We start from the raw sequence: 15,921 nt of genomic DNA, 5'->3' as shown, positions 1-15,921 counted from the left end.
AGGAGTACCCTCCAAGAAGGATGAGGCAAGACATCCTTCCAGGAGAAGAGCCTGCAAGTGTAAGCACAGCAATGCACAGAGCACAGGGGCTGCTGTCTTCAGTGTGAGAGGAGTGCTAGGAAGTGGAGCTGGGCAGCTGTGCATGCAATAAAGCAACCAGACACAGCGCCCTGTTGAGAACAGGGAGCTTTCTCTGCTGGGATACAGAAGCTGTGGGTGGTGTTCAGGTGGGTGAATGACATGGCCTTCTGATGTTCTCCTACCTGGACAACTATGTGACCAGAAGGAGAAGAGAGGAGGAGGACGGAAAAAGAGGACAAAGCAAAGCATGGGCGCACATTGAGGCATCTGTTGGCCTCCATTAAGCAGAGCCACCTTTTTGCCCTTTAGTTTTATCTATTCCCATGGCATAGGTTGCATGGAGCATGAGAAGCATGGAAAGGTCTGTTTACTCACTGTTCTGAGGGTGCCAGCGCACAGCATTTAAGTAGGCGTTGCAGTAATGGAAGAGAAACTCATGATCGGAGCGTTGGCTTTTTCCTTCAAGCAGGGGCATCAGATCACGTCCATCAATGATCCTGTGGGATAAACAGCCAGGCATCAAGAGGTGAATCAGTCCTGTGTTCTCAAATGTCCTTCTGAACCAACAAGAGCATGAGGGAGCTCCAGTCGTAATTAATACAAAGAAGACTGACCCCACCTGGGTGCCCTGTGCAACACATTGATCCCAGCTCTGTCCGTGTATTATCTCATTACATCTGCAAAGAGCACCATGAGCTGGAACTACTGTCATCCCCATTGCACAGATGAGAAAACAGAGGCACAGAAAGGTTAAGTAATTTGCCCAAGGTCATGGGACGAGTAAGAACTGATGGGATTGAAATCCAGTTGATCTGGCATTCATACCCTTATTCTTCCTGTTGCTTCTCCAAAACACAATTTTCTGTCTATTGCCTGAAAGGGGCCGGGTGGAGACCAAACTACACTGGTCGCGGTCAAGAGATCTTCATTGGAGGTATCGAGTGGCATCACGCAAGGAGAAGGAAGAGAAGAGAGAGAGGGCTGCTGGTGTGCTGGGTTTTATATCCCTTGGGCCTACGTGGATTGGGCTAGGTGCGGGCCCAAGGGAAGGCGGGAGATGCTTCTTTCTGATTGGCCCTCCTTTGGCGGGTTCAGACAGTGCCTGGTCAAGGAGGGGAGAAGAACCTGGAACCGGCCCCATCTTAAGGTACGGCGCCATTTTAAGGTACCCCATGTTACCTAACATTCCTCCCTTTTTGTTTTCTTAAATGGGGGAAAATGGGCGTCGTGGTTCATCTGGCTGCTTCCTGCTGAGTGGGGGCGCTGTGGGGAGGGGGCACAGGGAGAACTGTCAGGGTTGTGCATGGGGTACAGTATGAGGCCAAGCAATAGGGCCTGCAGTGCCGTGAGCCAGTTGAGGGGCAGGGATGGGTTGGTGATGAGAGAATCGGCTTGCTGTAGCCATCTGGGGTACTAGGGGTAGAGTTTGGTCTGCCCGAAGAGAGAAGAAGATGGTAGTTAATTTAGGGTGAGAGGGCAGGCCTACCCCCTCCCCCCCAATCCTGGGTATCTGTTGCCGGTCGTTGGCTGTTTGAGAGGTCAGCAGGGTGTGAGACTGTCTCTGGAGTCTGCCTTGTCTTCACAAGTCGCTAGGAGCTGGTAGTTTCTGAGGAGAAGCTGGTTAAAGGTTTGGTTAGAGATGGATGGTTTGAGGGAACGGGAAATAGTTATGGTTTGAGCTGGATATGCCCAGGCATTGCTGGGATATATGCCTCCTGTAACTGACTGGCCCCAGACCGGGTCGGCGGGGTTGTGGATATGTATGGCTCGGGAGGGGGCGTTGTTTTTAGTGGTATAATACAGGAAGGGGGTGTGTTTGTTGGTGTGGGAGCCAGATGGCGAAGTGGAACATGTGGAAGAGAGGGTCCCAGCTGTTTCTATCATAGTGAGAATAGGGCTGGGAAGAGGGCCCGCCGGCGGTGGAAAGTGTAAAGATGTGAGAGGCGGAAAGCCAGAGAAGAGGACTTAGGAGATGCATGAGAGCGGGGCGTAAACAGTTTAGTTCTTCGTGTGGTCTGGGTTGGTAGCCGGTTTCAACCGGTTGAGCGGCGACCGGAAGATGAGGTGGAGGGTGGTGGTATGGGGGGGGTTCGTCGGCCGGATCAAAGTCGGGAGCGGAAGGAGAGGTTGGTAGCTTGAGAGCAGCGATAAGGTGTTGCGGCTTGCAGGGGAGGCAGAGGTTGGGTTTGTCCCGTAGAAGAAAGAAGCCATGAACGCAGGGGATCTCTGCCCATTTTCCTGCTCGCTCACAATAGTTGTAGAGATCCCGGAGAAGGTTGGGATCAAAGGACCCATAAGTGGGCCATCTGTTTTGGTTGTCTAGGGGGTAGGTGGGCCAGTTTTGAGTGCACAATTTAATAAGGCGTGTAGGTTTGAGATCAGCAGCCAAACCAAGCGCTGATAAGTTATTTAAAAGGCATTGTAAGGGAGAGTCGGCCGGCAGGGACGCAGAGGCTCCCATTATGAGAAGAGGGGGTTTATGGAAGTATATGGCAAAGGGCTGGGCAGGGCGTCCCCTACCAGCCGATGACCATGCTGTGAGTCAGACCCTTCGAGTCGGTCGTCACCGAAACGAAAGGCCTGAGGGCCTCTAGGAGGCCGAGGGCCGTGGGTCACCTGGTGCCAGGATTTTTGAGACAAGAAAGGGAAGGGGGGCCCAGGCCAGAGACGCGAGGAGGAGAGGGAGAAAACTCCATTCCCTGCAGGCCGAGTCTAGAGTAAGATTTATGGCGGCCGAGAGCGGGCGGCTGAGACGGGAGTTGGTCGGCTGGTGTTGGACACCAGGAGGGGAGACTTACCGAGATGAGGCAGGTGTTGGGTGGAGAGGTCGGCGAACAGGAAAATGGGCGAAGACCGGCCGGGGTCTGGACTGAGCCCGAAAGGGATCGGGCTCCCACTGAGGGGGGTGGGGAGTCCCGATCCGAGACACGGCACCAATGAAAGGGGCCGGGCGGAGACCAAACTACACCGGTCGCGGTCAAGAGATCTTTATTGAAGGTATCGAGTGGCACCACGTAAGGAGAAGGAAGAGAAGAGAGAGAGGGCTGCTGCTGTGCTGGGTTTTATATCCCTTGGGCCTACGTGGATTGGGCTAGGGGTGGGCCCAAGGGAAGGCGGGAGATGCTTCTTTCTGATTGGCCCTCCTTTGGCGGGTTCAGACAGTGCCCGGTCAAGGAGGAGAGAAGAACCCGGAACCGGCCCCATCTTAAGGTACGGTGCCATTTTAAGGTACCCCATGTTACCTAACATTGCCTGATCAAAGGGAAAGCTTTACTCATGACATACAGGTCTGCTGAAAAGATGGGCACCTGACAATTTGGGATTAAAATAAAAAGAGACTATATTGCATGAGGCAACTTGGATTCGTAGACTACAATGAATGCAAATTTCTCCTTAGAATGAATTAATTCATATATAATAATAATGATACCATTAAATAACCAGGGAACGGATTATTCCCAAATGAAAATATATCTCCTCTACTACTGGGTATCTAACTAGGCCAAGAAGGGGAACTTTCCAGATTGCAAACAATAAGACATATGCAGTTGGTGATGAGCAAAATAAGATTACTTACAGTTTGAAGAAAGGAATAAAGTATAAAATTGTGTTTTGCATTAAACATAAATTAACAGCTACATGAAAAATTGAAGCCATGATACCATTAGGCCATTGCCATCAAAATGAGAGGCAGATAATTATTTTGAAAGGGTGAGTGTTTAACTTGAGGATTTTCTTTCTCTGATTAAAAACGCTACATCCCTGTCATCTCTTGTTACAAGGCGTTTAGAAACTGGAAGTTTGACGTGGCTGTATAATTTTGGTAAGTGTGCTTAAGAGGTCCTATGTCCCTTGAGCTTTCTCCCATGGTTTATTTTGTTGTCACCAAAAACCCATAACGTAATTATAGCCTTGTTGTTAGCACTTCTCTGGTCTCAACCCTTGTTATTAATCACATGCTCTGCAGAAGTCTGTAGACTGAAAATATTCTATTATCATAAGTAAAAATAAGAACAAGAGACTGGCTTGGCTCCCTTCCCAAACCAAGGTTCCTGTGAACCACGAGGGGAAGAAAAAGAAACATGGTAGAGAGAGTTCTATTGAGACACAGCGTGTGCCCTGAAACACTGTTTCCATCCTGAAATGGCAGTCATTGTGCTTGGTTCTTTTCAAATTCCTTTCAAGAAAGACTCAGGCCTTTATGAGATCCCAAATAAAGCTGAAAGGAAGGAAGAAGTAAGAGAGGAAGTGGGCAGGCATGAGAATTAGACCAGGAAAAGCCCGCAGTGGTGAAAAGCAATCTGAAGGGGAGAGACAAGGCACAGAGGATTCCTATCCTTCCCCAAGCAGGGAGAATGTCTTTCAATGACTCCCCAAAGCAAGATGAAATCCCCATTTTCTGGGACACAAGCTAGAATTTTACTTTTTGAATCTGGCTTTTTTTTTTCCATTTGCCAACAAAATTCATCATGTGATATAAGAACATGGGAGATGGAATTGCTGTCTTAAGATCAGTATTTTTCAATTTTTTTTTTTTTTTTTTAGAGACAAGGTCTTGCTCTGACATCCAGGCTGGAGTGTGGTGGTGCAACCATAGCTCACTGCAGCCTTGACCTCCTGGGCTCAAGCGATCCTCCCGCCTCATCCTCCCAAGTACATGGGACTACAGGTACATGCCACCATGCCCAGCTATTTTTCTTTCTTTTTTTTTTTTTTTGGAGAGATTTGCCCAGACTGGCCTTGAACTTCTGGCTTCAAGCTCTCCTCTGGCCTTGGCCAAGATCAGTACTTGATAACTGAAATTGATCATGATTACAGGAAAGGGGAATTTAACTAAAACAAAATAAGACTCCAAGTCTCATAATTATTTTTTCTTACTTAAAAATGAAATATTTGAGGTTTTTTTAAAGGAGGGGCACAAAGTTTATTCTGCAAACTTATTTTTCTTCCAATGTGGAGAGAGACTTTTTTTTTTTTTAATATCCCACACCTAACGTGGTCCTTCCTAGAGGCAGGCCATAAATCATGCTGCTATGGAAAGCCACCATTTAACAGTGCTGCAGAAATATGGTCTGTCAAAGGAAGCCTCATTTCTGCCATGAAAAATGGAAAGTGACCCTGTCAAGCTAAACTTTTAAGTGGTGTCTAAGCTATCGAAATATTTGGGGTTGTCTTAAACCACTTGTGGGATTCGCAGTTAACCATGGCAATAACCCAGAGAATAGCACATTTCCATTAATGCTGCTAGTACAAAAATGCTTTTAGAATGTCGTGTTCTGGGGGAGATGGGCCAATTCACTTTCAAAGTGACCCAAAGCATTGCTGTTTTCTCTGGAAACAGTCTAACGGGCTTTTTCTTGCAAACTAATTCAAGTTTTTGTAGCATGTTTGCATAACAGCCAATGCTAAAAAAAACCGGATGTGTTTTCTGTCCTAGTGCCCTCATGGCTCTTGGTGGAAAAGGGAGTGTTTGGGAGTGTTTTTAATTTGGAAGGTGAAATTATTCTCCTTGGGTTCCTGACTGACAATGATGGTAGCGTTATTAACAGGTTGTTTGCAAGGCATCCTTGTGTCAAAATTTCAGGTCAAGTTAAATACCATACAGACAATTTTTACATAATTAAAAAGGGCATGTTCTGGAAACCTTCCCTGAACCCTATTGACGTCCTTCCTCCAAGAATGTGCTGTGCTCTCTCTCAGCTCTGAGGCTTTCAACATCCTCGTCCCTCCACGTGGAATGTCCTTCCCAGGCGCCCTTTGCCTGGCCAACTTGCCAGGCCAAGGACTGAAGCATCATAAGAGAAAGAAAAGGTTTGGGGTAATACAGAAGTTAAGGTCTTGGAGACTAATAGAGAAGCTTATTTGGGGCACAATATTGGTGAGCAGCTTATTTGATATACAAATGACAATGATTTCAATGTAGACAGTCATAGTTAAGGAAACATCTTTAGGAGAAAGTACATATATCTGTAATAAATTAAAGGGAATCTTAAGTATTCAGAAAGTTATTATCACAATTCAGAAAAATATGTTTTCATTTGTAAACATTAAACCCTCTGCCATAGTTGAACAGAAAGCAAGATCAGTATAAGTGGTTACACACACAAACTCGGGGTTGTTCCCATGAAGAGAGTCACCTTTAATTCTGCAAAAACTGATGTAAACCAGATATAGCTCACTGACTTTTTCATCTGTATTACTCTATTGAAAAGGTCTTCTCTAGTGGCTCAGCTATAAGTCAGCAAAAGTTACTGGGAGAAGTCAGCTAAATCCATTCCTTGTCTCCATTAGACAAAAGTGTGTTAAGCATTAAAGCATTAATTTGTTTTTGTAACTTTAAAAAATGAAGTCAAATTTTGTTTTAATTATGGACCAGAAGCTCCAAATATTTCACCTCTAAAATTTGATTCTTGAGGTTGCCAGCACTCTGTTTCCTTGCATCCCAGCTGAAGGGTCTATGGTTAAAATGTTGATGTTTTCCAAAAGGTGTAACCAACTATGGCTTGTTGCTATACTCTATTCTCTATTACTGATGTTAATACCTTGTTAGGAAGGGGCATGATCATACTCCTACTATGGCAATATTGTATCTGCTTGCAAAGATGAGACCCACAGAAATAATTTTCATGTTAATGAATTAATACATTTAAGTATTTGATTCTTCTTTTTTCGTAAGCCCTTGTTGCTGCCTTTTGTAACACAAAAGGTTGTCCTCCATTTATTTCCAAAATCAGCTTATTTGGAGACCTGGAGGGAAATATTTTTTCTGAATATGCCAAGGGTGATGGACACTGAAATTTCTTCTGATAAGTCATGCCACTGAATGAAAATGAATCGCTAATGTGCATATGAAGGAAAAATTCACTGCCAGAGAGAAATCCCACATAAGCACATCATAAGGTTGAATTAGAGAACTATTCTCACTGCAGTGTTAAGATGCTGCAAAACAAAAACAGAACAACAACGACAACAACAAAAATCTTTCCTGTGTTCCTCTGGACTACCTTTCTTTTGGCCTAAGTAGAAACCTTGGATCCACGGGCTTCTGATCTCCCACCATGCTTTGACTGGCCATGAAGGACTCCCACTAGATCCAAAATGCTTCCCGAGAATTACAGGACAGTGCTTGAAGAATGGAGGTCTGCTGAACAGAAGTTATCTTCTTCAAACAAAACGCAGAAAGAAGCAAAGGCACTTTGTTCAAAGTGCTCATCAAACAGCTTGGGTCCAACCCTCTGAATGAGTTTCTTCTCCTGAGAAATGCAAATTTAATATCTCTCTAGCAGGGAGCTGAGAAAGCTTATTTGCACCACTCTGAGCAGGAAGGAGTTAAGGCTACTTTCTAAAGGGCAGACATCTGTGTATCACATTTATAGATGGATATAGATGTAAGAGTATTGTCTAGATGCTTTTATTGAAAAGTTTTGATGGGATTTTCCATTATAACAACATTTTCCATAAAAGAGCAATAATAAATTTCAGGGTAGGATTTCTCAACGTCAGCACCGCTGACATAATGGGTAAGATAATTCATCGCAGTAGGGGTCTGTGCTGTGTGTTGCAGGATGTTTAGTAGCACCCTGAGCCAAGACAATAAAAAATGTCTCCAGGCATTGATAAGTGACCCCTGGGGGAAAACACTACTTTAGATATTCAAAGTCTTCTGGACAAATACATAAGAATATTACTGGACCTGGTTGGCAATATGCTGTAAATAAGGTACTGTGTGATAATTCTATTCCCATAAGGCACTTGGAAGCACATTTCTGTTTTCTAACCTGTGCTGTCTCTAGGATGACGAAGGCATTTTACAGCTGGACTAGTACCAGGAGCTAGGACCTCAACACAGAAGCAATATCTGTGGTTTAAAACCAGGTCAACTGGCCGGGTGCCGTGGCTCAGGCCTGTAATCGCAACACTCTGGGAGGCCGAGGTGGGTGGATCACCTGAGGTCAGGAGTTCAAGACCAGCCTGGCCAACATAGTGAAACCCCATTTCTACTAAAAATACAAAAATTAGCTGGGCGTGATGGTGCGCAACTGTAGTCTCAGCACTTTGAGAGGTTGAGGCAGGCTGAGGTCAGGAGTTTGAGACCAGCCTGGCCAACATAGTGAAACCCCATCTCTATTAACAATGCAAAAAATTAGCCAAGCATGGTGGTGCACGCCTGTAGTCCCGGCTACTCGGGAGGCTAAGGCAGGAGAATTGCTTGACCCTGGGAGGTGGAGGCAGAGGTTGCAGTGAGCCGAGATTGCATCACTGCACTCTAGCCTGGGCAAATGAGCAAGACTCTGTCTCAAAAAAAAAAAAAAAAAAAATGAGGTCAACAAGCACCTCTAAGGTCCATGAAAGGAATCAGAAACAGAGGGGAATCTTCAATATTGAGAGTTGGTTCTACTGATGACACAAACCCACACACAAAATACTTGGGTCTTCTAAGAGGGAGGCTGTTATCCTCTTCATTGAGCATATATAAGAAACACAGATTGGCCTCCATCAGCCTCAGACTAGAGTGGCTAGAAGGTAGAAGCAGTAAGATTTCCCTTTATGAATCTTCCTCTTTGCCTCTGAACTTTTTCCTTACCTTGCTTTTCCCCCACTGGGTAGAAAACCATTCCAAGATATTATGAAAGCGAAGAGCAGTGATGGTTTTAACATTATGGGTCATGAGAGACAAACGTAACAAATGAGATTGCCTGAACACTCTGTTCTAGCTACTTGAGGAAGTATTAAGCTTTATTCCAAAGGTAAGAACTACAGCCAATGAGGAGGTGAAATAGAGAATGGGATTTTTGGCTTTATATAGGAAAAACTTTCTGTGAGGCACTGCTGCCATGTTTTCCATCACTAGAGTGGAAAAAAAGAATAGTTTGGCTGGAGTAGGAGATCTTACAATTCCCCTTTTGGCCTCAGACTCTATGATTTTATGACCTCGGATGAATATTAAATGTGGAAGAGGAAAGAACTGTACTAATAATGTACACCTGACTACTCCCTCAAAATGACAGGCAAAACAAGAAATGGCAAACATTCATGCCTTCTTTGTACTGAACGTTACAGGCAAGGAGGTTTTTAATCCTCCTACTGATCCTGTAGTCAGTGCTATTATTGAACTCATTTTCCAGAGGAGTGAAGGCCCAGGAAAGTTCAACGCTTACCCTGCAGTGATGACAAGAATATGAACTCAGCTGGCTCAGTGGCTCAAGCCTGTAATCCCAGCACTTTGGGAGGCCGAGGCAGGAGGATTTCTCAAGACTTCAAGACCACTTTGGCAACATGGTGAAACCCTGTCGCTACCAAAAATACAAAAAATTAACTGGGTGTGGTGGTGCATGCTTATGGTCCCAACTACTCAGGAGGCTGGGGCGGGAGGATCGCTTGAGCTTGGGAGCAGCAGGTTGCAGTGAGCTGAGATCGCACCACTGCACTCCAGCCTGGGTGACAGAGTGAAACCCCCATCTCGAAAAAAAAAAAAAGAAGAAGAAGAATATGAATTCAACCAGTGCAGGTCTAGAATCTCCACTCTTAGCCATACCACCTGCTAGTCTCAAAGCGTGATCCAGAGACTCTCTGGGACCCTTTCAGGAGGTCTGCGAGGCCAATGTTATTTTTGTAACAATAGGAAGGCACTCTTTGTCTTTCTCACTATCACCCTTTTAGGAGTGTACAATGGACATTCCTAGTGGCCACAGGGCAAATGATGACATCATCGATGTATTAGCCAATGGAATGTGAGCTTGGGGTAGTTTGGTGCCTTAAAAAAATTTCATTTTTTATAACTAATATAATAAGCATCACTCGATACAATCCACATAAGGAAAAGATCATTGGGGTCCTCAATCATGGAAGAATGAAAAGGGGTTTTGAGACCTCAAAGTTTGAGAATAGTTGAGCTGTCAACGCTGCATTTCTCATTGGTGTGTGTGTCAAGGAAGGGTGTATACCTAAAGCAGAGTTGAAACCAGTAAGGAAACAAGGTCTAATACAGCGGGAAGGGAGGAAACCCATCTCTGGACTTGCTTTGGCAGCACAGCTGGTTTTGTCTTTCCTTTCCCCTTTCCTCTTCCTTCTCATTACGGCTGAATTTAAACAAGATTTGCAGCCGCCTGCATGACATTCGCCTGGTCTGTCACCAAACTAATGAAAACAATTAATCAGTGTGCTTCACTTAAAACTCTTCAGATTGGCAATAACACTTAGGAAGAAACCACTGGCAATGTCATATGAAGTCGTATTTAAATTTAAGAGAAAGACATTTCATTTAGAACTTCTCAGTGAAGACATGCTGGGAAATGGGGCCTTAGCTGGGGAACCGTCTGCATTTCTCACTGTTACAGCAAACGGCTGCTGAGTGTGGACAAAGGAAAAGGTGTGCAATCCCAAAGTCGGAGGTCAAAGAGGTTGTGGCCCAGCTGCACAATGGCAAGCAATGGTGGGGTGAACAGACGAGAACAACAGCGTCAGCACAATGCCGAAAGACCAAGGCTGAATTAAACACCACCCATCCACATTCCTGGTCACTAAAAACCTTCAGTGCCTCTGAGTTTATTTCCCCCTGGATAAAGAGATTGGCAGAAGGGTTTTTACATTGGCAAACCCACCAGTAAGGTCCCAGACTGGACAGAGATAACAAGTCCAACTGGAGGCATCGTGACACTCCAAACCGAGGGCCTCAGCAGCGGCCTCAGTGCAGAAGTTTTCCTTTGACTTTCTCCTGCCCTCCCGTCTCTCAGTCCCACTCTACCCCAAGGCACCAGAGAAACTAGAATCCCTCTTCCCCAATGCAGGTCATAAGAACCAAAACCCCTGATCCCCAAAGCCAGCATCAAACCTAAAAATATGACTCCAACTTTCCCCCTGCCTTTCTGTGTAAAAACTGCCCATGAATAAATCCTCTGACCTACTTTGTTTGACTGTAGGTCATAAGACCCCCGTTCCAGAGAGGGCCCTGCCCCATGCCCAGAAGGAAGGAACACTGCTCAGAGAGGCCAAGAAGCATCTAGATAGACAGGCCTGGCTGGGTTTTCCCACTCAGTCCATTAGCATAAGGTCAGACCTTTCCCTCTAATCCTACTTCTACACACTGCCCATACTTTGCTGAACCACAGCAAAAAAATGAACAATTTCCCCTGTATCTTTGGATCTTCCTTCGGAAGCCTGCTGTGTACACATTAAGTAAATGTATATGCCTTTTATCCTATTAATTGACCTGCCTCAAACCTGTGATTTTCAGGAAAACTCCACGGGGCCAAAGGCCTTGGTCCCCACACCATTATGCAGGCAAACCAGAGCATATTGGGCTGTGAAATCAGAGCTCGACAATACCAACCACCCTGGCATCAGAGTACCTGTCCTCAGGCAAGGGTGCTCCAGCCAGCTTGGCTACTGTAGGAAATATGTCCATGTTGCTAGTGGGCTCATCAATCTTCTGGCCAGCCTGTATCACCCTGGGCCAACGAAGGATGCCTGGAACCCGGATACCTCCTTCCCAGTTGTTTGCTTTTCCCCCTAAAAGATCAAAAAAGAGGTAAGAGGCAACAGGGAGATTTCAATGCTTTCAATGCTCACTTCAATGGACTCTTTCGTGCTCAATGTAGAAGAACCAACTGCTCTAATTACATAGATTCCATCCATGAGTATTCCATGAGCAATATAGTATATGTTGTATTGAAAAAAGGAATACATATGATACAGTCACCACCATGTGTGACATGGTCAGCATTGTATGGCATCTTGAACAAAAACTTTGTAATCAGAGGGACTCAACGCAACAAAGATTTGAGTCACCAAAGATTCAAATCAATGACTCTGGAGTCAGGGAATTCAAGTTCCATTTCTACTTTACACCAGCTGTGGTAGGCAAAATAATGGTGCCCCCAAGTGTCTGCATCCAAATTCCTGGAGCCTGGGGAAATGGGTATTTTGCCTTATATGGCAAAAGGGACTTTAAGCATGTGACTAAGGATTTTGAGATGAGGAGATTACCCTGCATTGCCTGAGTGGATCCAATGTAATCATAGGGTTGTAAACCAAAAATAAAATTCTAAGCCCCTCGACTAATAGAATGGACCCCTCCCCTCAGCAAAGGGCATTCCAAAGGTTTAACCTGAAACACCAGTTCAGTCTATGATGGAAATAGGGGATTGGGCACGCCTCATTTTACCCTCCTTCCTTTGTAATTCAGGTACAACTGACCAGCATTAACATTAAAACACAGACCTTAAGACTGACAAAACAGACTGTTTGTAGCAATAAGATACCAACACGACAGACAGCAGGCCCTGATAGAAGTTGAAGTAGATTACCCCAAAATATATTTCTTTGACACACTTCAAAATAGCCCCACAAAGCTGTCTCTTGTGCAGAAAATCTACATTCTGTAGACAATCTCCTTCTCTTTCGGGGTCTTTTCCCTGACCCAGGAGAGAACTGACCAAGAGTCTGGTATCTTTTAAAGTCTGATAAGAAACACGTACAATCTATTCTCTCTGAAGCCTGCTACCTGGAGGCTTCATCTGCATCATAAGAACCTTGGCCTCCACAACCCCCTTACTTTAACCCAGACACTCCCTTCTATCCACTGCAGGTCTTTAAATCAACTCTTTCAACCAACTGCCAATCAGAAATTCTTTGAGTCCACCTATGACCTGAAGCCTCCTCACCCCCCACCCCCCGATTTTGACTCATGCTACCTTTCCAGACTGAACAATGTACATCTTACATGTATTGACTGATGCCTTATGTCTCCCTAAAATGTAGAAATCAAGCTGTAGCCAGAGCAACTTGGGTACGTATTCTTAGGATCTCCCAGGGCTGTGTCAACTTGGCTCAGAATGAATCTCTTCAAACGTTTTACAGAGTCTGACTCTTTTTGTAGACAAGGTCCTTTCAAGGGAAAGAGGGAGTCAGAGAAGTGGAGGGGTGTAATCACAGACAGAGGCTGGAAGATGCTATGCTGCTGACTTTAAAGGCAGAGAAGGGCACCCCAAGCCCAGGAACGCAGGCAGGCTCTAGAAGTTGGATAAGGCAAGGAATAAGATTCTCCCCTAGAGCCTTCAGCAAGAAACATAGCCCTGCCAACACCTTGAGGACCCATTTAATTCATGGTTATTCCCAAAGGAAAATAAATCATTCTACCAAAAAGATACCCATACCTGTATGTTCATTGCTGTACTATTCACAATAGCAGACATGAAATTAATCCAGGTGCCCATCGACAGGGATTAGATAAAGAAAATGTGGCACATATACATCATGTAATACTACACAGCCATAAAAAAGAACAAAATATTGTCCTTTGTAGCAACATGGTATAGCTAGAGGCCATTATCCTAAGTGAATTAATGCAGGAACAGAACATCAAACACTGCATGTTCTTACTTATAAGTGGGAGCTAAACATTCGGTACTCATAAACATAAAGACGGCAACAATAGACACTGGGAACTACTAGGGGGGAAAGAGGGAGGAGGTCAAGGAGTGAAAAACTATCAGGTACTATGTTCACTACTTGGATGACAGGATCATTAGAACCCCAAACCTCAGCATAACACAATATACCCATGTAACACACCTGCACACGTACCCGCTGAATCTAAAAATTAAAAAAAAATCATGTTGTTTTGAGCCACTAAATTTGTGGTCAATGATTACAACGGACGTAGGAAACAGATACGCCAGCCCTTTGCACCTGAGAAAATAGCTTCAGCTTTCTGTATCTCATATTCCCACAATGTTTCCACGAGAGTATTATATGGAATGATTATCCCAACTGCCAAGCTCAGTGCCTGCAAGAGAGGCACAAAAAATGGCTATTATCTTCGTTGGTATTATTTTATTACCAGGATGGCTCTTACCAGGAGAGTTGAGGAAACAGGCTTTGTGCCTATGAAGCACTTAGAATATAATTAAATACAGCATTGAAAGGGTACCAGCAGAGGCAGGAAGGGTGAGTTCAGAGTGGATCAGAATGTCAGCAGATAATCTCAGAAGACGGTCACTGAAGGAACTAAAATATTTCACCCCAAAATACTCTTCTTTGACATATTTTGAGATGGATGTTCGGAGGGTCTGCAAACAGAAGCAGCCCTGCAAAACTGTCTTTTGTAGGGGAGATTTGAATCTATAGAGAAAATCTGGCTGGGCGTAGTGGCTCACACCTGTTATCCCAGCACTTTAGGAGGCTGAGACGGGTGGATCGCCTGAGGTCAGGAGTTGAAGACCAGCCTGGCCAACATGGTGAAACCATGTCTCTACTAAAAATACAAAAATTAGCCAGGCGTGGTGGCACACGCGTGTAATCCCAGCTACTTGGGAGGATGAGGCATGAGAATTGCTTGAACCCGGGAGGTGGAGGTTGCAGTGAGCCAAGATATCACCAGTGCACTCTAGCCTGTGTAACAGAGTGAGAATCTGTCTCAGAAAAAAAAAAAAAAAAAGAGAGACAGAGAGAGAGAATCTGCATTGAGGCAGCCAGGCTTTCTCTGAAGGCCTCCCTTGTCTGATCTAGGAAAGATGAACTCAGAGACACACACCTTTAAAGGTGTGCAAGAAACATTCCACCATCTCTTCTCTCTGTGGACTGCTACACAGGAGGTCTCATCTGCATAACAAGACCACCTCTGCTAGCCAGGCGCCCTCTTCTCCCCTCTCCTAACCTGTGTTGCCAGGAGGCAAGGCCCCATTCTTTCTGTAACCTCAAGATGGTGTAAAAGCATCAACCACCCAGCCATTTCTTTGAGATCTATTTTGTAAGGCTCCATGCACGGTAATAAATTTGTATGCCTTTTCTCAGTTGCTTTTGTCAGCTGATTTTTAGCAAACCTTCAGAGGGCAAAGGGGCAGTTTTCCTGTGGCCCCTATATGACCAACACCTCCCGTTGCGGGATGGAGACCAAGTGCTCCAGTATAGGGCTCAGACAGGCCAGGGCTGAGGTCACTCCAGCTGGGCAGGTGATGCATTGCTGGGGGAATAAACACTGCTTCCTCACCCTTTATGACAAAGAGAGCATAGGGCTAAGTGGCACTGAAGTAGCCATCAGGAATTTAGGCTGGGGACAAAGGGAGTGGAGTTGAAGTTCAGCTACTCCAAAAAGAGGCTGTTTCAGACAATTGGTGTGAAGCATTAAGTAGACAGTTAAGTGAGAATGAAGCCAATGAAAAAATGCTCATTCCTTGCAGGAATATCATGTGTGAGTCAACTGGAAACAAAGGCCACTTATATTTAGGGAGTAAATTACTAGAGACAGAGGTTTCAGGGGTCCTGAAGCAAATCTCCATTGTTAAAAGCTCATCTCTCTCTCTTTTGTTTTTTTTTGTAACCTTTACAGGAATGCCTCCTTTTATTGCACTCTGCTCTAGTGTGTTTTTCAGATGTTACATTATTTATCTATGTATGTATTTGTTTGTGTATTTATTTTTATTTATTTTAGGTTCGGGGGTACATGTGCAAGTTTGTTATATAGGTAATCTGCATGGCTTGGGAGTTTGGTGTGCAGATTATCTCATCACACAGGTAATCAGCATAGTACCTGATATTTAGTTTTTCAATCCTCTCCCTCCTCCCACCCTCCACTCTCAAGTAGGCCCCACAGTCTGTTGTTCCCTTCTTTGTGTCCATGTGTACTCAATGTTTAGCTCCCACTTATAAGTGAGAACATGCAGAATTTGGTTTTAGGTTTGTGCATTAATTCTTTTAGGATGGTGGCCTCCAGCTCCATCTATGTTGCTGCAAAAGACAGGATCTCATTCTTTTTTATGGCTGCATAGTATTCCATGGTGTGTATGTAACACATTTTCTTTATCCAGTCCACTGTTGATGGGTATTTTGGTTGACTCCATG

General features: G+C 44.8%; 1 protein-coding gene across 5 annotated transcripts in view; it reads right to left on the bottom strand.

The window, feature by feature from the left end:
• STS (steroid sulfatase) overlaps positions 1 to 15,921 on the bottom strand; it is a 213,028-nt gene that overhangs the window by 20,061 nt on the left and 177,046 nt on the right. For all 5 annotated transcript variants that reach the window (XM_012500957.2, XM_030806567.1, XM_030806566.1 and 2 more), the window contains 2 exons: positions 11,430 to 11,589; positions 457 to 578 (listed from right to left, as the gene is read on the bottom strand). In XM_012500957.2, the coding sequence (XP_012356411.1) occupies positions 457 to 578; positions 11,430 to 11,589 (282 nt within the window). The remainder of the gene's footprint in view (positions 1 to 456; positions 579 to 11,429; positions 11,590 to 15,921) is intronic.

Source organism: Nomascus leucogenys, chromosome X (assembly GCF_006542625.1).
Source record: "Nomascus leucogenys isolate Asia chromosome X, Asia_NLE_v1, whole genome shotgun sequence".
NCBI lineage: Eukaryota > Metazoa > Chordata > Mammalia > Primates > Hylobatidae > Nomascus > Nomascus leucogenys.
This window is presented reverse-complemented; position numbering and strand designations above follow the sequence as displayed.